Genomic DNA, 22,860 nt, shown 5'->3' with positions numbered 1-22,860 from the left:
AATATGATGTCTGCTTTAGTTAGGGAAACATACCAACCCCAAAATTTTCCTAAAATTTCTACTTACTTTTCCTCTCATATTTCTCTCATAAGAAAGATCTCAAATAAAGACAGATTTGCACCTGTTTTTCCATCTTCTTCATCCAGAGCTATAGGCCAAGAATTCACTTTGACTCCAGGCACTGGAGTCCCCATCAGTCCCAAGCCTGCTCTGACTTTCATTTGGAAATGCCAGGTGCTGAAGGTGAGGTTATGGCTTTGTCTGTGACCCAGACAACCGGTTTTGTCCTCCATTCCTGCTGTTCTTACCCATTCCCTGATGTGTCATCATACAGTCAGTCTGTAAATTGCTCATGACAGGGAACCTCTTTTGGCTTTGTCCATGCAGTACCTATCACAATTGGTTTCTGGAGTCCTTTTTTCCTGATGAAATACAAATAAATGGTACTTCTATTCTAATGCTAGCAATAAAAAACACAAAATGATAAATAGGACAGGTGCTTGTTCATGCTCACAGTGGTCAAGAGCATCATAAGAGGTGTGGACTGACTGAGCTCTGAAAGGGGCAAACAATAATAATTAATTGCAAGGATTTTGTAACACCATGATGGCTCATGGACTATTCAGCAAAGCCTACCTGGCTTTCCTGGGGGCCATGGAGTAGTGTGGGTAGTTTGGTGGTTACAATACTGCTTGGGGCAACTCAGAGCTTTGCCAAAGATGCCCATATGACATGGATACATCTGAGATGGTGCCTCAGCAGGCTGTGGATCTGGAGTCAACCTCAGGATCAGACTAACTCACCATAGTCCATGCTAGAAACTAACTTTACAGGATTTCCTAGGCTTCAGGAACCTGAAGACCACTGAGGCTGATGTGTCAGCTTGGTCGTGCTCTGTCTGGATCCAAATGTCAACCAGTGTTCAAGCAGTGGACTTTCTTAGAGCATTTTCAGGTTTTTGTCACCATGAATGACTGCAAGCTATCAGGGCAGGTGGTAAAGCCAGAAAGGAAAATGGAAAATATGAGGTGAAATTGTGTCCTACATGGTTTAGTTCAGTCCTGGTCTCACTCTTTATTATGTAGCTACATCTTCCTCTTCCTCTCAAGCCTCTCAGTTCTGTCTAATAAGGCAGACAACATTTGCCCTCCTCAGAAGGGAGAGCATGGATAAACCGGACAGAATGTAAGTAGTCTGGACGGTGTCAGAAAACAGAATAAACACTTCAGAGGCTCCTCTGCTCTGGCAACAGCCCCTGCAGTGAAGGTCCATTTGCTTTTTGCTTTTATGAAGCTGTAAAGTGACCGAACCAAAGCTGTTGGGTATTTCTGAGGATCCTTGTCCTGCTTGATTGCATCATCATGCCATCACATCCTTTGTAGCAAGACTGCTGCAAGCATCCATGCTGAGCAGAGGGTGCTGGGGGCATGAGGCTGCTACTTAAATGTTAATAGGTCTTGAGGGAAAGGGGAGAAAGGAAAGTTATCACTGCCACCACTTACACTCTTGCTATCTCAAAACATGAAGAATATTGTAAAAACTGTGGCTGGGCAAAGCTCATCCTAGCAGGGCTCTGTCAGACAAGGTCTCTACCAGGAATCCACCCCTCCACCACTGTTTTCAGAGCTTCCCTTTCACAGAAGGCTTATTTGGACCACCCAGCAAAACACTAGGAGCCTCACTGGCTGGTAAGTGTAACTCAGCCCTTCCACATCTAAGTAAGTCGTTCAGTGTGGGTTCTCTATGGTACATGGGTTGCTCTAATACATTTCAGACAACTGGAAGCCAAATAGGTTTCTGTCATGATGAATTACATCCCAGGTTCTGGTTGAACAGTATTGGATGGAGAGTACCTTCACCTAGGCGATGTTTTCTGGTGGTGTTTTGCATGAACAGCCCATCACATCAGAAAACTGAACACCCTAATGCCCTTGTTGGAGCAAAAAAAATTTATATCAACCAGTGGCTGGTCTAGCTTTGCTTGTGAATACCATACCCTCTTTCTTAATAATGGCACCCAGCTGGAACCTGCAAGCCTGCTTCCATGACCTTACTGTGACCCACTGAAGCATACAGACTTCTGCCCACCAGCCACAAGTGACTGAAGAAAATGCTGCACAAGAGAGCACTAACTGTCTGGACAAACATGCTCTCCATCCACATGCATCATTGCCATTTTGTCACACAATCAATTTAATCTAATTTAATTGTTCAATCACTCTCCTAGACTATTTTCTCACCCCCATTATGGCTAAAAGGTTAAACTGAGGTGTCTAATTACAGAACTGTTCATGCTCAGTGGAGAAGAAAAATCTTTTCTTGTTTAGTCTTTCAAACCCCAACGGATAACATTTGCCTTTCGGCACTTCAACCACATTTTTTCTAAGGATTGTGAGGAGGTGATCTGTGACTGTACAAAGTAAAGAGGTTCAGGTTCATTGTGGCCTCTTCGTTCATAGATGGAGAGGACACAAAAGAGTACATTGACACTGAAATCTAAAATGTGACCTCAAAACGCCATCCCTAAGAGATTGGGGTACCCGACAACTTTTAAGTTTTTTGCCATAAAGTGAATGAATATAAGGACCTGAATCCAGCTGCTGTGAACATCTGAGTGAGAAGATGTCTCAAGTGAGCTAAGTGCCTGCCTTCATGTCCTTGTAGTGTAGGTTCAGAGCCTGCCCACACCTCACCAGAAGTACTGAGATGATTACAAGGTTGTTCCCATGCTGAAGTAAAGTGGAGTTAAGCATCTGCTGTCCACCCTTTGCAGCATAACCTTGTGGTCAATGCAGCCATTCAGGAACAGGGAGACAAAATAAATTCTCATTGCAGTCAATCTATTTCTCTTGCCACTGGGAAGCATCCCTTAATCACCACTTTGCAGGTAGATGGTGGAGGGGAGATACTTCCACACCTCTTTTTTAAGAAGAGAAGAAGGCATGAGTTGGAGGCTGTAAGGTTCTGGAAGATATGGGATTGGCAAGAGGGACCTTGACTCTAACCTTGGCAGTATTAGTCAGAAACATAGTGGTCACCTAAGCCCTCATGCCTCTGTACGTATATTAGACAATCCCAGAAAGCGTGGAAGCAATTTGGAGTAGACAGACCAGTGAGAAGACACGAAGGAATACCATAAAACTGCATCAGTGGAGATTTAGGTTAAAAATTAGGAGAAGATTTTACACCCAGAGGATTTTTGAGCACTGGAACAGGCTCCCTAGGGAAGTCTGTCTGAGTGCCCTGAGTTCAAGAAGTATTTGGACTGTGCTCTCAGGAACATGGTGTGATTCTTACTGCGATTTTGCACAGGGCCAGAAGATGAACTTTGATGATTGTTGTGGGTGCCTTCTAGCTCAGAATGTTCTAAATGTTTGGCTTTACTGTACGCAAGGACCAGGGTTTTGTGTAACACCACTTGCAGCAAAGGAGCAGAGTGGCTTTTTGCTCCCATTTTTTCATCCTGAAATAGCTTATCTAAATGGGGCTGATCATAAGACCTTTATCAATATTTCAGTTTTCTCTCAACTGCTCCCATGTTACTCATCATGTAATGGGTGCATTTATTCCGTTAAAGGAAGCCAACGTGTCAAGAAGCACTTGTATTCACTACTGAGTTTATCATAGAATCATAAAATGGTTTGTGTTGTAAGGGACCTTCAAGGTAATTCCCAGCCCCCCGCCATAGACAGGAACCACTAGACCAAGTTGCTCAAAGCCCCATCCAACCTGGCCTTATATCTTGCTTCAAATCAGCATGATCCTGGAAAGAGAGTGTGTTTGTAGATGGATAGGAACCAACTTACATTCACTTGCAGTTGAGTTTCGGGGAGAAGACCCTCTTCCCCCAAACCTATAAATCTTTTCATACAGTCCCACTATCCTACAGTCTGGAGGGACTTGCATCATAAATAATCCTCCTCAGTGGAGCACTGATGTCTACTAACAGATACTTTTCTCTAAGCCCTGATACCTGATGATACTGGTCCTGAAATGATCCTTTACAGTGGCTGAGAAGTTTCTCCAGAGAAGACTCCTGAGCATAGACCTGTGCATTTTCACAGCAGCAAAGTGCTTCTTTGGGTGAAATTCATCTCCACACTCACTGGTTACTTAGGTATGGAACTAGGTGAAGAAGCTGTGCATGAGAACCATGGCCTGACTTGCCTCATTCTTGGCTTGTTGGTGTTCAAGGCATCTTGGGTCATCCTCTGCCCTGGCTGAGGTTTGCAGCATACTTCACAAGAACCCTTCCCAAGGGCTTCGACTTGCCATCAGGTGGAAGGGACATGCCAACCACCAAAACCTGGAGTAATTTAATCCCCAAGACATTTTTCTTTGAGACAGGTCTGAGATGTCTCTTACATTCCCTGTGGTTAATGTGGAAGAATTGCTTTTTTGCTGTCTGCTCTGTACTTTTGTGCTGCTCTGGGGCAATTTTATTCCCTGACTTCTCTCCCGTGGTCAATATGCCTCTAATCACAATAAATGCATAGAAAATAGTCAAGGTTAGTGTTGTATTGGTTTATACAATAATATTTGGCCCTGGCCATTCCTCTTTCAGTCTCTCCTCACCAAAAGTCATTGTAAGAGAGTACCCCAGTGCCCAATTATCTGTTACCGAGGAAAATGTCTTTGATCCTGGAGAGCAGTCTTGTTATGTGCTTGGTCATTTCAGAAGTGTTTTTACTGTAGCATGAAACTTTTCTCTCCAAACACCTGTCCTGCAAACTTTGACATTGTGCAGGAAGACCTAGTGTAAAGTAACTTTCCAATGCAAAAATAATTCCAGAAGTGTCTCACTGGCACACATCACAACCTTCCACCAAGATCCATGCAATCTCTTCTTGATTTCCCAGGTCCTTGCGATGTGTTTGCTTGCAGAAGGTCAACAGCTGTACCTGCACTGGAGTCACAAGGTGGGGAGAGTCAGGGCTTTCTGGTAACTCTTATCTGTGCTTTTAATTGAGTCTGTGGTGTTTCTTTGCACAGAAAACCTCTTAGACTATGGGAGAGAAGGAAGAGAGGGAAGAAGTTAATCTAACCAACACTGAGATACCCATGGAAATGATATCTCCACCTGAGTGGATCACTCAAACTCCTTTTGCACTCAGTGGAAGGAAATGAATCCTCTGCAGATACAGTTCATCCAGCTGGTCACAGGCGTCTAAACTAAGATGAGATGAATTAAGATGAGAACATTTTTTCCCCACTGACTCTAAAAGGTGCCTGCAGTGACTCATTCAGGTGACGATGTCTATATTTGACACATCTACATATGGTAACATGAAGTCAAAAGCAAAGTTTTCATGAGAAGTACTGCATGATTTTCTGGATCAATTCCCAGCAACAGTGAAAAAAGTGTCTGCTCTCTCTGCAGGAGAGAAAGATGGCTTTTCCAAGGCATCCTGGTGCTTTATGCCTTTTGGTCTTTGTATGGTTCCCTGGGAGTGTTCAAGGCCAGGCTAGATGGGGCCCTGAGAAATCTGATCTAGTGCATGGCATCCCTGCCCATGGCAGAGGGGCTGGAACTAGATGATCTTTAAAGTCCCTTTCAACTCAAACTGTTCTATAGTTCATAATTCTATTCTAGAGTATGGGAAATGCCTTTTGGAGTTTTGAAGACACAGAAACAAATTATCAGGTATTTGTTGCTGTAAAATGATGGGTTAGAATCATCTTCCTGAAGTAATTTTTGAGGCTATGTGAGGCATTTAAAAATGCTTCTCTATCTATGAAGTTTATGGTAGGATCAATGCAACTGCAGATGCTTCAGGGGGAAGGAATAGCTGAACATGTGGGTGCTTGATCCTGTGTTTCTTCATTTAAGTAATGGAAGCTGAGTGATCTATTGAAAAACAGGTTCCAGAAGAACCAGAAAGTTGTAGAACAATGTGTATAAAAAACAACCAACCAAAAAAAAAGTTAAAAAGAATAATAATAGAAAAGAGGCATTCGTGGGTGCAAGGGATTAGGGATAGATTATTAAAATATTGATCCATAGAAGATCCCCTGAAGAATGGTTAGAGCCTTGGTGCAATTGCCTTTAGTTGCCAGCAGAAAGATGATATACCGAGAAGTGTCTGCCATTGCCACAGTGCGGTACCAAACGGAACAAGAAGCTGAAGAATTGACTGAGACACTGCCTCACCATTTTGGTTAAAAAGTGAACTCTCATCTCTTAATTATATTATATGTAATTTGTTATTGCTGAAGCCTGTTACAAGGCAGCTCATAAAACAAGGAGGTTGTGTTGTTGTCCCTTTTGGGTAGAATTTGTCACTTCTGAGTTTAGAAGTGATGAATTCCATCTGCAGGTTAGGGATTTAATGTGAGCTGATCACCTAGGCTCCATCTATATCAACAGAGAGAGAGGCATATTCCATCATAATGCAACAGGAATGAATCACCTCTGAAATTCCTCTTTCTCCCCTGATTACAGAGAATCCTGAGAGCTGACTTAATTGAGTACCCAACTCCTGAAATCAGCCTTGCCATACTGATAGCATTGAGGATTTGCTTCTAGTCCCACTGGATCTCTTTGTCTCTGAACTGGCACAGTCAATCTCATGCATCAAAACAATTTTTCAAGCTGCTTAAATTAGCTGTGACTAAGATGGATGGTGTACCCTATGCAGAAATGCTGAAGCCAATTTATGTCTTCTTTGTGTCCCCAGATTGGTACTTTTCTCGTCCTGGGCTTCTCTATCTCATCCCTCTTTGCGTTATCTATACTCTGGCGAGATCACAGGAAAACTGTCCGCCTCTCATTCCAGGTAAGAGGGGTTAGGATGTCTGTTTGAAAGAGAAGCTTGTTTGTAGAAGTATTTTGTGAAAACTGACAGAAGATACTCCGTATGGTGGATGTTCTTCACATGGTTTTTGTTAGCAGGGTATGTTCTGAACAAACTTTTATTCTGACTTAACATTTCCTGTTGGAGGAAAGGAAGCCAAGGACTGAGACTGAGTTTCAAGCTGTGTGATGTAACACGTCTCAGTTTAGAAAGATATAGAAAGTTACAGCCCTTTTTTTTTCCTCCCTGAAAATGTAGGTCTACTGTTAATTTTCAGCTGTCCAGGGCAGGTGTATCCAACCTCTTAGGCTGGTAGGTTTGATGAAGCAAGACCTTTGTCCCTCATGCCTCCTCCCAATCTGCTAGTTTCACAGTTTCAGTCTTTTGTGACTCAGAAGAGCTTAATCTCCTGAGGGCATGAGTGCGCTGTGTTTTTGGGGAGCAGGTGGAGAACGCTGGTGTCAGGTGGGACAAAATGCTGGATGCAGGAGGTCAAAGCTCATGGTCGCTGGCCTCCTCAACTCTCAGCAGATCTGAAGGTGGAGGCAAGAGCTGTCCAGTGCTGTTCAGTGTCTGAGCATCCAGGTCCCCATGTGTGTTGGGAAGGAAGAAGCATTTGACTACACAGCTACTTTGCAGGATGCAAACCACTCTACAGTTCTATGATTCTATGCTATTTGGGTCTGTTAGCTCTCCCCTAGGTGGCTTAGTGCTTGTGAAGGCTGGGAGAGCAATGCAAGTGGACAGGCAGAGGAATTGAAGGTGTGGTGTTTGTAGGGTGTGGTTAATGGCACATTCCTGCTCTACTAATCTGCTTGCTAGCCACTGGGTTATGCACTAGCAAAGGTAATGAGAAACCACAAGCTTCTCCTCCCCCTGACACACACCAGGGGATATGGACAGGGAGAAGGAGATACAAAAGCCTTTGGGTTCCCCATAGGTGCTGTTTATTTCAGGTGTCCATGCCCGTTGAGATGGCCTCCCATTGCTGTTCCCAAAGGACATGAATCACTTGTAGATACTGTGTCATGTCCATTAGCCCTGAAATCTATCTCAGGCATTCTGGACATCTCAGGTGGCACCTCTGTTGCACAACTGAATCCTGCTTCTGGTCAGGAGGTATTGGTATCGAGTGTCCAGGGCACACAGTGTCACATGCAGTAACATCTCCCAGTGACTGCTGCTTTCTTCAACCCTTCCAGCTTAGAGAATCGAGCATCAGGACTAAGAAATAGGAAAGGCGTGAATCTGGAGAGTTGGTTTTTTTTCCTAGTACATACCTTAATAACTGTCAGCTCTAGCTGGAATATTTGCCATAGGGCTGTGATGAGGGTGAGAAGATGATGGACTAGACTTCTAGCTCAGATTTACCTAGTTTTAGGAAAAATGTGTTAGACACCAACAGCCATTCAGAGTCTATATTTGCTTGGTTTCCAACTCGATGAATTCATGCTAAGCATAAAAGTGATTCTTGTTTTATGATCTTCTTGTTTAGTCTTTAGGATTAAAGAAATAAAATCTATTCACTGTATCTGTCTAGCAATATTATCTACTATATCTGCTTCTAGTATGCCACAGTACAGTAATTTCACAACTATAAGGCGCACCCTTTTGACTAAAATTTTGGCCCGAACCCAGAAGTGCGCCTTATAGTCTGGTGCGCCTTATATAATGTACAAAGTTGTGACATTTGCCAACCTGGAAGTGAGAGCTGCGAGGGGGAGCAGCGGTGCGGGAGCACCGAGTAGTGATGGGGGGCAGCCGCGGGTGGCCCCAGGTGCCGAGAGCAGCACTAGCAGGGAGGTGGGGGGCGGGAGCGGCGCTAGCAGGGAGGCGGGGGGCAGGAGCAGAGTTGGCAGAGAGGTAGGGGGCGGGAGCAGCGCTGGCAGAGAGGCGGGGGGTGAGAGCAGCGCTAGCAGGGAGGCGGGGGGTGGCCCCAAGCACTGGGAGCAGCACAGGCAGGGAGGCGTTACTACTTTGTTACTTTGTTGCGCACAGCATGGATCCTCACTGAAAAAAAAATGTGCACCTTATAGTCCGGTGCGCCTTATATGATCTACAAAGTTGCGAAATTTGCTGGCTTCCGGGGGGTGCGCCTTATAGTCCAGTGCACCTTATGGTTGTGAAATTACTGTAGTTAGTTTCATACCACAGCTAGTAAATACCACAATTTATCACTCAGGTTTGTTGACATCAGTTTAATGATTTACCTGCTGTGTGATATAGTGTGGAGACAACTATCACCTGGATGGGATTAGACTGGAATGGTTTATATTAGGTTAAATTGGAAGATGCTCACAGATTATGGCATATCAGTAGTGGCAATAATGTCCTCATGGAGAGGACATTGTAGTTGTGTCCCCTTCAGCTGATTTAGGAGAGAGCAAAGAATTGAGGAGCACTCCTTAGGCTGGGACGTGCTCCTCCCTGGCCTGGCCAGGGGCACATGGCTCTCCTCTGAGTCCTGAAGTGTTTGGTGGATCCAACATGGGTGGGGGAGAGTGGTTAACTGCTGGTACCTGCAGCAGGAGCCCATCCAGGTGTAAGGGCTGTAGCTGTGATGGCCACTGTTTCCATCTGTCTGCACAGTTCATCCTTTGACTAAAACCTTTTTCTCCTTGCCAGGTCACAGCTCCTTATCTCCACATAGGGGCAATTGCCATCATGGTCCTTCTTGCCTGGCCTGTGGCTCTTCATGCCATCAGAGCAGATAAGAAAGGTATGGCAACTCTGATTCCTGCTTTCTGTATGATAAAGATATATATGAGCATGGGAAAAGAGGCATGCAGGAGCCCTTTCCTCCCACACCTGCACTCCAGTTGGAGGAGACTTTCAAATTCTGCATCTCCCAGGGAAATAAATGGGGCTGGGGCTTGGGCTGTGCACTGCCCTGTTGCTGTCCCAGTGGTTACTGGTTTGCATGTTACCTTGCACTGTTTTGCCCTATACTGAGGCAGTGATCTGCGTTGAAACAGAAGAAACTAGCAGAAGCACCTATGTTCTAAGTCATGAGTGCAACTTTTTTAACCCTCTGCAGGAGAAAGCAGCCAGTGGCAGTTCCCTTGATTTTTTGCTTGCTGTGTACAGAAGCATGTTCAGGCAGACAAACCACTTCAGACTAGAATATCTCAGGAGAAGCCAGCTGAGATAGGGAAAAGAGCTTTTTGGTCAGTTCCTAATGTTATTTCATGGGAGGTTCCTGCTCACCTCTAGGAAGAATGACCAAATGTTGTAAGGATAAAGCCAGATGCCAGGAACAACTGCAGAAAAACCTGACTGGGAGTGGCTGTTTTTCTCTTACTGTCTCTCCATATAGCCAAAATTACCTACGTGACACCCATCTTTGGATATTGGTTTGCAATGAAAATCACAGATGGAATGGACTGGTGAAAGCATATTTTATTCCTGTCCAAGACTTTCCTTTTTGAACTGCAGCTGGGGAGGTTGGGGGAGAATATCCAGGGACTCTATATACCACCATGCCTGAAGTACTCCTAGCTCAGTACATCATCATCTTAGTGTAAGCCCAAGTTCCTCCAGAGCCACTGGCACTGAGGGATGGTGGTATCCATCCAAGAAAGAGGTGTTAATGCATAGGTGCCCATTTCTCAGAACTGTTTTGCTCCCTGAGGAGAAGGACTCTTGGGGCTTTTGGGCAATGAGTCGGCAGATTCCAGAGAAAAGTGTAGATAATGAGTTGGCAAGTTTCTGAGGTGCAATATCCATGCTCTCAGGGTCTGTAGTATTACCTAGGTCACACACAGAAGGTCACTAGCAATTATCTGAATGAACCAGGGAAGTATTCAAAGTAAGGAGATGCAACATAGTTGAAGGAGAGGTACCTACTCTTTTTCATTGTGAATGAAACTTGAAAATGTTGCTTATTCTCATTTGAGTAAGAAAAAATTAGCATCCTTCTATTGAGGACTGGAGGGGATTTCATTGCATCATGTCTAAAGAAAAAAAGAAATAAAGCCATATCTTGCTGTCAGGCAGAGTGAGATGTAATTAAAGCATAAAACCTGCAGTCCTGACTTAGACAGCCTGCATCCTCGTTTTCACCAATTTGTTTTCCTGGGTTTCCTGGGTTGTTTGAAGAGAAAGTGAAAATTAGGGGAAGAAGGAAAGGAAAAAGGGATGAGACAAAGCCCAAAAAGTACTTAGCTGGAGGACTGTATTAAAAGTTAAGTGGCAAGGCAGACTCATACATTACGATGTGGATTAACTCTAGCCTTCCTCCTTCAAATTCTTTCAGTTACTCAGGTGATAATTGTTGGTCCATACCTGGCTATCCTTCTCTTTCTTTTCTTGATACCTCTGGGGATGTACTCTCCTTGCATCAGAGAGATGGGAACACTTGGACCAAAGCCAGCCCTCATTGGACACCGTGGAGCACCAATGGTAGGTCTGAAGAAATTGTTTTATGTCATTTCTTCATCCTCTGTGTCGCTGCTTTTGTCATCATCTTCTGTTGTTTCTTTGTTGTTGTTTTTTTTTTTACCTCCTCATGAAATATGTGGCGGGTGGGATACATTTCTGGTCATTGGGACTGCAGGCCAAAGGCATCACTGCATGGATTTGCTTACAAGGGAAACACTGTTCCTGAGGGACAAGACCAGGTTGGAGGGGGCCCTGAGCAACTTGGACTAGTGAAAGGCATCTCTGCCCTGACAGGGGAATTGGAACAGGGTGATGTTCAAGGTCCTTTCCAACCCAAACTATTCTAGAATTCTGTTATTCTCTTGCATGATGGCTAAAGTGGAAGAAAACAAACAGTAGACTTCAACAATATAATGATGCTCCCTTAATAAAAACCAGAGATGTTACAAGAAGGCAGAAAGTATTTGCAGAGTCCTCCAAAGTGGGTTTGAAAATTATCTACTCATATGCCTTTTCTTTCAGCTGGCACCAGAAAACACTGAGATGTCGTTTCTGAAGACAATTGAGCATGGTGGGGATGGTCTTGAAACAGATGTCACCATCAGGTGAGGGCAAAACATCACATCTCACAGAATATATGCTGCTTCTTCTAAGAGCTGTCTTTGGAAACATGCAGCTCCAGGCAACTGGGTTTTACTGATGGCTGGGACAGGGTCCCTCAGCTGTCACGTGGCAGGGGCTGTAGGGCATGGTTGTTCTCAGGCAAGCCAATAAGCTGCAGCTATTGATTGAACAGTTGTTATTTCTACAGTGTGTTTTACATGCTTGACAGAGTATAGAAACAAGCCCCTACTCTAGTTTGATTTCCAGGTCACAGTGAGGGTTATATCGGGTCTACAAACCAACAGAAAATTGTGTTCAGATTTGTGACAGCATTGCCCTAATTATTTAATTGCCTTTGGTGAACCCATTACCATGAAATGCTAACATTCTGTGCAGGATGAGCTGTTTCCAGGCACTGAATGAGAAAAAAACTAACATTTAGACGTTCTGCTAAACTAGATCTTTCTGTAAAAGAAAATTTTGCATTTCTGTCACTATGCATTCGGAATTCAGTCCTCTAAAAACCACAGAAACACTTTGATATCAGCAAAAAGTGATTTCAATCATAAGTTAATAACCATTTTGGAGGGAGTTAGCATGGCAAAAAGGTCATCTCCTTCACGTTGCCCCTAGGGAAACTGAGGCACAGACAAGCATGACTTCTGTGAGGTCTCCTAGAAGTACTTAAGCTGGAAATAACCTGGTGTCTTGAGCCTCAGCATTCCTCCATATTGCACTTTCTGCATTAAGGAAGGCTGTACTGCTGCATTCACAGTGGCCCACATGTTCTTCTGACGTGCCTTGAGTCTGCTCATGCTGTGAATGAACGTGCTCCCCAGGTGACCTGAACTCTTGCTCTCTGGCAGCTATGATGGGGTTCCTTTCCTCATGCATGATGACACCTTGAAGAGGACAACTAACATCCAAGAGGTCTACCCTAATGACACTGGTAAAGCAGCTTCATTTTTCTCCTGGGATGCCCTGCAGAAATTGAACGCTGGAACGTGGTTCCTTAAGGTGAGCATCATGAAGCGCTAGAAGAATTCAAGGTCAGTTGTATTGGACTCTAGGCAACGTGGTCCAGTTGAACGCATCCCTGTTTATTGCAGGGGGCTTGGGCTAGATGAGCTTTAAAGGTCTCTTCCAATCCATGGAAGAGATTTTCTATGATTTCATGACTATCACCAACTGGATGTAAAAGAGACACCAGATGTCTATTATTTAACAGAATCAGTGTTAGAAGAGGAACTGCTAGTTGAGTCAAAACTCAAATAAATCAGTGTAAATCCTTCAATTTGGGTCTCTTTGCTTTGTCCAGTTTGCCTTCAGGCTAAGGAGACCCGTAACAATTGGCTAGTGTGTGTTCTTGTGTCACCTTATCATGGCACCAGCAGAGCTCATGGGCTGGGGAAAGAAGAAAAGAGCTACTTGTGCAATGTGTTGTTTATAATATTTAGAGTTAACAAGGTGGGACATAGAAAAACAGCAGAGCTAGCTTTGAACCATGCAATTTAAGTCCCAGAAGCAAAGTTCTCACAGCCTGGGTTAACTTCCCCCATTTCTTATGTAGAAGAAATAAGCAAAATAAAATATCCCCACCTGTTGAGGACTGACATCGAACGTTTTCCCTCCTAGAGATACAACTGACTTCCAGAACAAACTGCCTGATTGATTTTGGTTTTTTTTATATCTGTTTATTTCTAGAACAAACCATATGTAGGGATGGGCTCGCTGTCAAAGGCAGATCAAAACCAGGCAATGAATCAGTCCATTTACACGCTAAGTAGTTTTTTGCGCCTCGCAGACAGTCACAATAAACTTGTGATATTTGATCTCTACCGCCCTCCAGAGAAACATCCTTACAGGAACTTGTGGCTCCGCAAGATCCTGGACGTCATCCTCAATGAGTCGAAGATTAAACGCCATCTGGTAGGGTGACCTCACTCCATATCCCTTTTTCTTGCTCTCCTCATTGGCACTTTGGGGCATACTGCATAAAATTGGCCCGTTGCATTTCACTTGATTTAAAAGGCATCATTTGGAGTATATTCCTGATATTAGTTCCTCAGAAGGTTCCCATGTAATCCTTCAGCAGCACAGGAAAAAAGGCGTGTATATACCAACTGATGCCATAGCCCCTAAACAGCACCCTTTCATAAATATAATAATTGTCAGTCTATTCCCATGCTTGTTTTATATATTGTATCAAAATTCCTGGCTTAAATTAAAATAAATTGCGAGTCTTTATTGCCTTCCTTCCCCTGGCAGTGGATGAATGCTAAACTCATGGGAATCAGGTTATGTACCCATTGATGTCTCGGGAGTTATGCTGATCTGTATCTGCTGAAGATGTTTTTTTCCATGCTGGAAGAATGGTGGAATGGAATATTTTTGGTTGCCTTTTCTACAAACCAAAGCTCTCTTTTCATTAATTTTCAACACTGCATCTTTTGTTGGGCTGTGTGAAACACACTCACTGATTTCCAGTGGATAAGCAAGGAACAGTAGATACTTATTTCTTGATAAAAGTGACTTGCAAGTTCTAACCCTGCATCTGAATATTATTTGATCAGTGGGAGAAATGCCATTTGACCATTTGGTTAAGTCCCTCAAGACATTGTCTTTACTGGGCTTGTCTGAACAGTGGGGCATATTAGAGGCATGAATTCTTTTGCTGAGAATTCACTGGCTCCTCTTGTTGCCTGCAGGTCCTGTGGCTGCATGACAGCGTCAGGTCCTTTGTTCAGTCTGTGGCTCCTGGGTTTCAGCACGCGATGGGCAGAATGGCACCAATAGAATACCTATTACTGCACAATATCGGCAAACTCAACCTGGTCTACACTGACATGTCCAGTGAAGATATCCGGTAGGTTTCAACCCCAGGTACAATCTTTGGGGTTCATCTGGATTATGTTTGTCTCATGCATGGGGCAATGTCTCCCTCCAGTGACCAGTTCCAGAGACTATAATGTTTTGGGAATAGGTTGTTCTTCCCTGATGTATTTAGGAGTGACAGACTGCAGTTCACTCCTGCTGCTGATTAAGGAGTGGGACATAATGTAATAAAATCTGACTGTCCTCAATTCCATTATTGACCAGGATCTGAGGATGTTCTGGTAAGAACAACACAGCTGTATCCTGATTTCTTGTATTTTTATTGGTGCCATCTCCAGTTCCACCAATGCCGAATCAAGGAGAATGAACAGCTATTTAACCTTCCATGGCTCTTCCACAAACACCAGTGGGAGTGCATAATGCTGTGGTGAGAGACCATCACCCTCTTGTAGCCAGTGGAGACATCACTTCTTGTCTGTTACTACCAGTACACTGTTGCATGTGACACACTGAAAATGTAATTTCTGTGATGAAAGGCTGCACAGTCATTGCAGGATTTCTCAAAATGCTACTCTTACATGGCAAAATAACAAACCACCAAAAAAACCCAGCTTTACCTGTCCAGTTCTCCTTTTGTAAAATAGGATTTTTTGCTCTTTCCAATGCACAAAACCATTGAAGTCTAGTTGAAATGAAAAAGAAATAAAAAACTTTAATCCTTTGGACAAGAGTAATGTTCATGTTTTCTCAATTATAATTGTTATAGGATGTAAAATCATAGAATCACAGAATGGTTTAGGTTGTAAGGGACTTTCAGCATCATCTAGTTACAACCTCCCTGCCATGGGCAGGGAAGCTCCCACTAGACCTGGTTTCTCAAGCCTCATAGCCTGACCTTGATCACTTCCAGGGATGGGGAGTCCACAGTCTCTCTGGGCAATCTGTACCAGTGTCTCAACCACCCTCACAGTTAAGAATTTTTTCCTAATGTTTTGTCTAAACCTTTCTTCCTTCGGTTTAGGGCCATTCCCCCTTGTCCTGTCACTCAATGCCCTTGTAAAAAGTTCCTCTCCAGCTCTCTTGTAGCCCATCTCCTCAGAGCCTTCTTTTCTCCAGTCTGAAAGGCTATAAAAAATCATAGGGAGATCCATTTGGGTAAACCTTGGATAGGTCATAGGTAGATTTATAAATGCTGATATTGATGATACATTACCTTTATATGAAGAATGAACTTGCTTCAGATGAAGTTTCAATAACTCGAGAAATGATGCATTGGTGGAGCAACCAAAGCAAACTTGGGTGGCAAGCTTTGGAGATTAGCTCAGCTCAGGTTCTCTAACCAACACCAACATTGTGGGTCCAATCCCTAGATGAGCCATTGACTGAAGAGTTGGACTCTTACTTTCTATGTCCCTTCCAACTCAGGCTATTCTGTGATTCTGTGGTGGTTTGGAAAACACAGTGAGAAGATTTTAGAATAATATGAATCGTTTAGATTTAAAAGATCTCTAAGATCATCAAGGCCAAGCATTATCCCAACACTGCCAAACCCACCACTAAACAATGTCCCCAAGTGCCACACCCACATGTTTAAGCACCTCCTGAGATGATGATTTCAGCACTTCCCTGGACAGCCAATTCTAAAGCTTGATAACCCTTCCCATTAAGAATTTTTTCCTAATATCCAATCTAAACATTCCTTGGTCAAACTTGGGAAGCTTTACAATTTCTTCTTGTTCTATTGCTTGAAGATTTTTCATGCTGAAATAATGGTAGAGCAGAATATTTTGGTTGCCTTTTGAAAGAAGAGACTAACCCCCACCTGGATACAGCCTCCTTTACAAACACATTTTTATATTGATTCATCTGGTAGAAAGATTAGAAGCATTTTGACCTTTTGGGCATTTTACCTGCATTGGTTTCCAGCTATTCAGTTATTCTGTATTGACCAATTGTTAATGATTAATTATTGGCTGGTTGGCTTTCCTTTATGTTCCTTATCTAGGTCCCAAAGTAAGCACTTCCTACAGAAGATTACAACCATTTCCCATGATCTTCCTGAATCTCCTTAAGTAAGCCTGAGGGAAGTACTAATCTCCTTGCTCAATGAAGGTTGTTGCTTTTTGGTCTTTTAAAGGAAATATGCTGAGGCAAACATCACCACCAACTTCTATGTGGTCAACGAGCCATGGCTCTATTCCCTGGCATGGTGCTCTGGGGCACACTCTGTGACCACCAATGCCGTCCACTTGCTGAAGGATCTCAGCCAGCCACTCTTCCTCATGGTGAGTGGAAGTCCTCTCTGTCTCAGGGGTGGGAAATAGGATTGGGATGTTCATGATTACCTTTGGAGACAATGGGCCAGTTCACACATGGATAAAGCATCCTTTAAGGATCCTTTGCATGAGAAGGACCTGAGTTGAAACCTGGCTTACCTGGAACCTCTAAGTCACTACAAGTATTACCCTTCTCTCTTCTCCTGGCGCAGGATGAAGCACCCTGCTTGTTAGGATTATCACCTTAGGCCTTGAGATAAGGGAGAAGAAGTCATATTGAGACTTGTGCAGGAAAAAAGGGAGGGCCATTGGGGACACAAGCTGACACATGAGGATTTTCAGAAGTTTCTCTTTTCCCAGAGCATCCCACTGCCCTTGTCAAACTTGGGCTTGTTTCACAAGTCCACAGGAAACAACCACAGAAATAAACCTTCCTTCTGGGAGGAATTTTCGTATAATTTCTCTATTTGTTATCCTGTCTTGGACAACCAACTGTAGGGTCAAGAAGCACCTGGGGCATTCGTCCCACCGGAGTCTCTTTAAGGACTTTAAACAGTTGGCTTCACAGTCTTGAATTAGATTTTACAATGCTCCCCTCCAGAAAACGGCAGTGTTTCAGTAAATTCTAAATTTGGATGGAGATCCAGTCTAAGGATAAATCTTCAAATGCTCTTAGCTTAAAGAGGGAGCCATCCCAGGCTCTCTGTGGTGTTCACTAAGGGCAGTTCTGCCAGAGAAAATGAGATGCCACCAGCTGATGTTATTATTGGGGTGAAGAAGAGAAGTGCAAGGCCTGCCTGTACAAACAAGAGGTCTCTGTGACATTCACTGTAATATGGTAAAATATTCCTGGCTACACACCAGACCTGCTTTTATGAAGGAAAATGATTTGGCACCAATACCCAGTGGTGAGTGGCCACTTTGAAATGCCACCAAACGCTTTAAACACCCAAGGGATCTTACTGCACATGCAAACCAGGCAGCTGAACAGTCATATTCAGTCAGAAAGAAAGAGCTTGAGTAACTTTTTTTGCAAATCTTGTGGTTCTTGGTGGTGGACACAACCTCTGCTGTTTTCTTCCAGACTCCACAGCAGTACAACACCATGTGGATCCTGACAGATGTGACCTCTGCATTGCTCATCTCACTCATCTTTGCTCTGCACTGGTAACTACCAAGCTGTTAATGGCCATCCTAACCTGATCTTTTGCACCAGGTGGAGAGGAGGAGGGATGCTTTCAGGTGACCTGAAGGATTAAAAGTACAGTAATTTCACGACTATAAGGCGCACCCCTATGACTAAAATTTTTCCCTAAACCCAGAAGTGCGCCTTATAGTCCGGTGCGCCTTATCTGATCTACAAAGTTGCGAAATTTGCCATCCCGGAAGTGAGAGCCACGAGGGGGGGCGGCGCCGCGGGAGCGCCGAGTAGCCATGGGGGGGCCACCCTGGGCAGCCCCAGGCACAGGGAGCAGCGCGGGCTGGAAGGTGGGGGGGCGGCCCCAGGCGGCCCTAGGCACAGGGAGCAGTGCGGGCTGGAAGGCGGGGGTCGGCCCCAGGCGGCCCTAGGCACAGGGAGCAGCGCGGGCTGGAAGGTGGGGGGCAGCCCTGGGGGCCCCAGGCACCGGGAGCAGTGCAGGCAGGGAGGCGTTACTACTTTGTTACTTTGTTGTGCGCGGCAGCCTGAGCCGAGGGGCCACAGGACGATAGGGGCCGACGGGACCGCAGTGCTGGGGGCAGCGGCCCCACAGCTGATAGGGGCAGGCGCGGCCAGCGGGGCTGCGGTGCTGGAGGCAGCGGGGCCACAGCCCGATAGGGGCCAACGGGGCCGCAGTGCGCCGAGCCGAGCGAGGGATGGGAGGCAGGGCTGTTCCGCGGAGCCCCGAGGCGAAACGGCACGGCAGCGGAGCCGATCCAAGCGAGGGACAGGCGGCAGGGTGACGGTGCCGCCAAGCCGAAGCAAGGGACGGGCGGCATGGTGGCCGCGCCGCTGAGACGGGCGGCACGGCAGGAGCGCCAAGCCGAGCGAGGGACGGGCGGCAGGGCGGCCGTGCCACCGAGCCGAGCAAGGGACAGGCGGCACAAGCAGGAGTGCTGAGCCGAGCGAGGGACAGGTGGCATGGCGGCGGCGCCGCCGAGCCGGGCGAGCGACGGGCGGCAGGGCGGCTGCGCCACCGAGCCGAGCAAGGGGACAGGTGGCACAGCAGGAGTGCCGAGCCGAGCAAGGGACGGGCGGCATGGCGGCAGCGCCGAGCCCAGTGAGGGACAGGTGGCATGGCAGGAGCGCCGAGCCGAGCGAGGGAACGGCACGGCAGCTTCGCGGAGCCATGAGGGGGAACAACACCACGGCAGAACGGAGCCGCAAGGGGGAGGCGGCCCCGCGGCTGCGCCGAGCCGCGCCAGCCGGCACTGGGGGCGGGCGGGAGTGCCAGGGCCCACTGCACGGGGAGGGCGCCTGGGGCTGCCTTTGAAAGCCGACACTGATCTGTGAAAAATGTTTCCAAATTGAGCCCCTGCCAGTAAACTCCATGATCACGGGTTTTCGTTACTAATTCGTTACTTTGTTGCGCGTGGCATGGATCTTCGCGGCAAAAAAAAAAGTGCGCCTTATAGTCCGGTGCGCCTTATCTGATCTACAAAGTTGCAAAATGTGCCGGCTCCCGGGGGGTGCGCCTTATAATCCGGTGCGCCTTATGGTCGTGAAATTACTGTACACTTGAGAACATTAGCTTTCCCTTCTGGAAATGGAAGAAAGCCTAGAAAGTCTCCCAAAAGCTATTTGTTTCTCCTGCTTGCTCTCATTTTCCCTTTCCATTTTGGCAGCTCAGGCATCTGCCATGAGGATTCAGTGGAGAACTGGTGGATTTATAGTAGCAACATAAACCAATTATGGAAACTGATGGGCTGAGAAGGGAACTGATTATTCTGTTATTACTATTTGACAATGTTTCATTGGACTGATTTGTTAGGAAAGCTCCCAATGTTAATATTTGAGCACCCTGTGTCTCTCTACACATCACAGAGCCCCACAGGAAATCCATCCTTCCACTCAAAAATGTCTGACTGTGTCACGGACACCACATTTTGTTTCCTTCCACTCTGTCAGAGATAACTGGGAAATCTGGGGATTCATGGAACAGGCTCACCCCAGCTGGTCATGTTTGGCTGATGGATGTTCTGCTCTTCCACAGTTATATGATGAATGTGCCTATGCTCTCATCCCAGTAGCGCCCCAGAAAAGCAGGATGTGCTGGGCTCAGCTCTTCAGCTGGCTGGCTGTGGGTGGGTGGGAGGATCAGAACAGCCAGCTCAAGGGAGTTTTTTTCAGGGTGCTTGGCAGTATGGCTGTGCTGTCAGTGCAGCAAGTAGAAAGTCTGGGAAGCCCCTTGGTGAGCACTCTGGGCTACTGTTAACTGTGACTTGCTTAGGCATAGGAAAAGGTTGGCGTGCTAATATTGCTCTGGGATGGTGAAAAATTTAATTAGTAGCAGTTTGACAGTGATGAACTAGCAGCTGTACAGGCATTTTTCCTGGGCATCTAGACTTTTCCCTTCCCAAGGCAAGGTGGCTCCTTCCCTTCCTTCCTTCCCCTGCTCCCCTGCTCTGCTCTCCTCAGGTCCTGCTTTCACCTTGTTTTCAAGGCTGAAGGTTTCAGGAGGGTGCACAATCACCCCTGCAAAGCATCACCACCAGCACCACCAGACCTTGCCATGCTCAGTTCCTCCGGGATCATGTTCATGTTGTGTGCATTTCCCAGGGTTCTGTGGATGCTTCTGGGCCAACCAAACAACACACTCCTCTGGGCTGGCCTTGCAGCAAGGGCATCTCCAGCCCTCCTGGACTGAAGGGTCATTGGCAGTGCTTCAGTGCCCTGTGTAGTCTTGTCAGGTTTATGAACACACCAAAATCAGTTTTTAATTTTCCCTGGTTGCTTTAGAACCAGTGTCTGTAAACATTTTTGGGGCTTTGGAGCTCTTAAATTTTGCTTAGAAAACAGGGCTTATTCAGAAAGTTGCCTTCAAAATGCTGTTGCACACATGAAGTGTGGATGGACATCAGCCATGCACTTGAGTACTTTCTTGGTAAGGACCTGAGAAAATCCCAAAATACCTGCCCTCACAAAGTAGGAAAAAGCTGTCCAAGGCAGCAGGGGGCTGTGAGAAACACCACAGCAGGCATGGCCTAACCCAGGTGCTTTGTCCCATGCAGGTGGCGAGAGAAGAATTTCTCCTGCTGTGCCCAGAACAGTAACCCGATGATAGAGAATGGCACCTACAACAAATTCAAGACAGGTGAGCAGGGCAAGGAGAGCAGCTGCATCCTGCTCAGGGGGGTCTCTGTGGGAGTACCAAGATCCTGATGGATGGGTTGGTGATGGGTGTCCATAGTCATGAGGAGGGTTATGAGGAAGGATGCAGTCTTACCTCAGCCCCGGACCCTGCAGCAGCTCAATCCAATTGGCCCTGCTTCAAGCAGAGGCTGGGGCAGACACCTCCAGATGTCCCCTCCAATGCTCATGACCCAGCCTGGGCTGGATGCATTTTCAAACAGGTTCTGTTTGCTGACAGTGGCTGTCAGAATAGATGCAGATGTTTGGTAGCTCACTGTGTGTTTCTTTTTCCAGAGCTCAGTGACATGCCTGCCGTCCTGGCCTGACATGGGCAGAGAGGGACATGGACCTGCCATCTCAATGAGGCTGGGGAGACCAGCTGGTGGGGGCTCAGATCCACCTGGTGAGGAGGAGCCATTTGCCTTCGTGGCCCTGCTGGAGATGAGCACCAACCTTCCTCTCTATAGCTTTTCTCACAGTCCCATGGCTGCCAGGGATCCTTGGGGTGTAGGAGAGCACAGATAGAGTTGCAGCCATGAAGAAACTCTGCATTATGGCAAGATGCAGCAACCACATGGGAGCCACCATTTACCTGAGACCACTGGCATCCCACAGGGCAATCATTCCTGCTGTGTGTAATCCCTGTTTCCACACATGCTTCAAACATCTGAGCATCCTCCAGTCCTCCTCATTCTCAGGTGTCCAGATTTCTCCCATCAGACCAGCTTCTTCTCCACACACTACCTCCTGTCCTCCCCTGTTTGCAGGTGTCCTCCATCCCCAAGAGCACACTATCCTCACCACCATGGCTAGGTGCTGCTGGCTGGCTGGGTCATTACAGTCAGTACCTTTCTATAACAGAGGCAGGCAGGGCCAACTTTGGTTTTCCTTTTCCCCACTCTTGCCCTGCCATAGCACAACAGAACAATCTCCTCCCCTTGTCTGTGGATGAGGGCATGTAATTCCCACGGGGGCTGAAGGACTTTTTAGTGTCTTGACCATGTAGCTACTGAGACCATGACCAGTAACAACCACTTTTCTTCAGAAGGAAGGAGCTGTGTGGGAACCTGTACTACAACCTGGGATTTATTCAAATTTTCATTTCTCCCAGTGGCTGCTGGCACACAGGGGAGGGGGCCCATGCTCTGTAAGGGAGATGTAAACATCTCTCAGGTTTAAGCCATATCTTTCTACTTGAAGCGATAATATGTTTTTTTTGTAAATTGCAACTGATGTTTTAAATACATTTTATCTCTCCTATCCTGTTTTGTTCTTATGTCAGCAAACTGGGAAAGAGAAAGAATACAGTAGTCTTTACCTGATCCAGACTATAAACATTTCTTATACATGAGCCTTTTGTTAAATGAAGTCATCACAAGTGAGAGGGCAGAATTAAGTTTCAGAGTTGCTGAGAAGCACACAGACCTTTCCAAGTTGCAATTTTGGAGTATTTTGGAGGCTAAAAATGCAAAAAATGAAGATCTGCCTTTGGAAAAAGGCTAAAGGACTGATGAATTGTTGTAAAGCAGCTCCAGATCTATGAAATATGGGGAGGGGATGGGGTTAAATCCCCCTCCCCATGCCTTGCATACATAGGTGGTTCATAACTTTTCATGGGTACCACTCACAGGGTATGTGAGCA

The 22,860-nt window shown here is 45.9% G+C and overlaps 1 protein-coding gene across 1 annotated transcript in view; it reads left to right on the top strand.

Moving 5' to 3' along the window:
- GDPD4 (glycerophosphodiester phosphodiesterase domain containing 4) overlaps nt 1–22,506 on the top strand; it is a 39,754-nt gene extending 17,248 nt beyond the window's left edge. Inside the window, exons 6-17 of the mRNA XM_033084358.2 lie at nt 4,860–4,919; nt 6,678–6,776; nt 9,420–9,513; nt 11,050–11,195; nt 11,697–11,779; nt 12,644–12,794; nt 13,482–13,706; nt 14,486–14,643; nt 16,750–16,897; nt 17,973–18,055; nt 21,098–21,180; nt 21,513–22,506. Of these exons, the coding sequence (XP_032940249.1) occupies nt 4,860–4,919; nt 6,678–6,776; nt 9,420–9,513; nt 11,050–11,195; nt 11,697–11,779; nt 12,644–12,794; nt 13,482–13,706; nt 14,486–14,643; nt 16,750–16,897; nt 17,973–18,055; nt 21,098–21,180; nt 21,513–21,544 (1,362 nt within the window). The 3' untranslated portion in view covers nt 21,545–22,506. The remainder of the gene's footprint in view (nt 1–4,859; nt 4,920–6,677; nt 6,777–9,419; nt 9,514–11,049; nt 11,196–11,696; nt 11,780–12,643; nt 12,795–13,481; nt 13,707–14,485; nt 14,644–16,749; nt 16,898–17,972; nt 18,056–21,097; nt 21,181–21,512) is intronic.
- Nucleotides 22,507–22,860: the final 354 nt, after the last annotated feature.

The sequence above is a fragment of the Catharus ustulatus genome, chromosome 2, assembly GCF_009819885.2.
Source record: "Catharus ustulatus isolate bCatUst1 chromosome 2, bCatUst1.pri.v2, whole genome shotgun sequence".
NCBI classification, from domain to species: Eukaryota; Metazoa; Chordata; class Aves; order Passeriformes; family Turdidae; genus Catharus; species Catharus ustulatus.
Note: the sequence above shows the minus strand (reverse complement) of the source record. Positions and strands in the feature narration are given on the sequence as shown.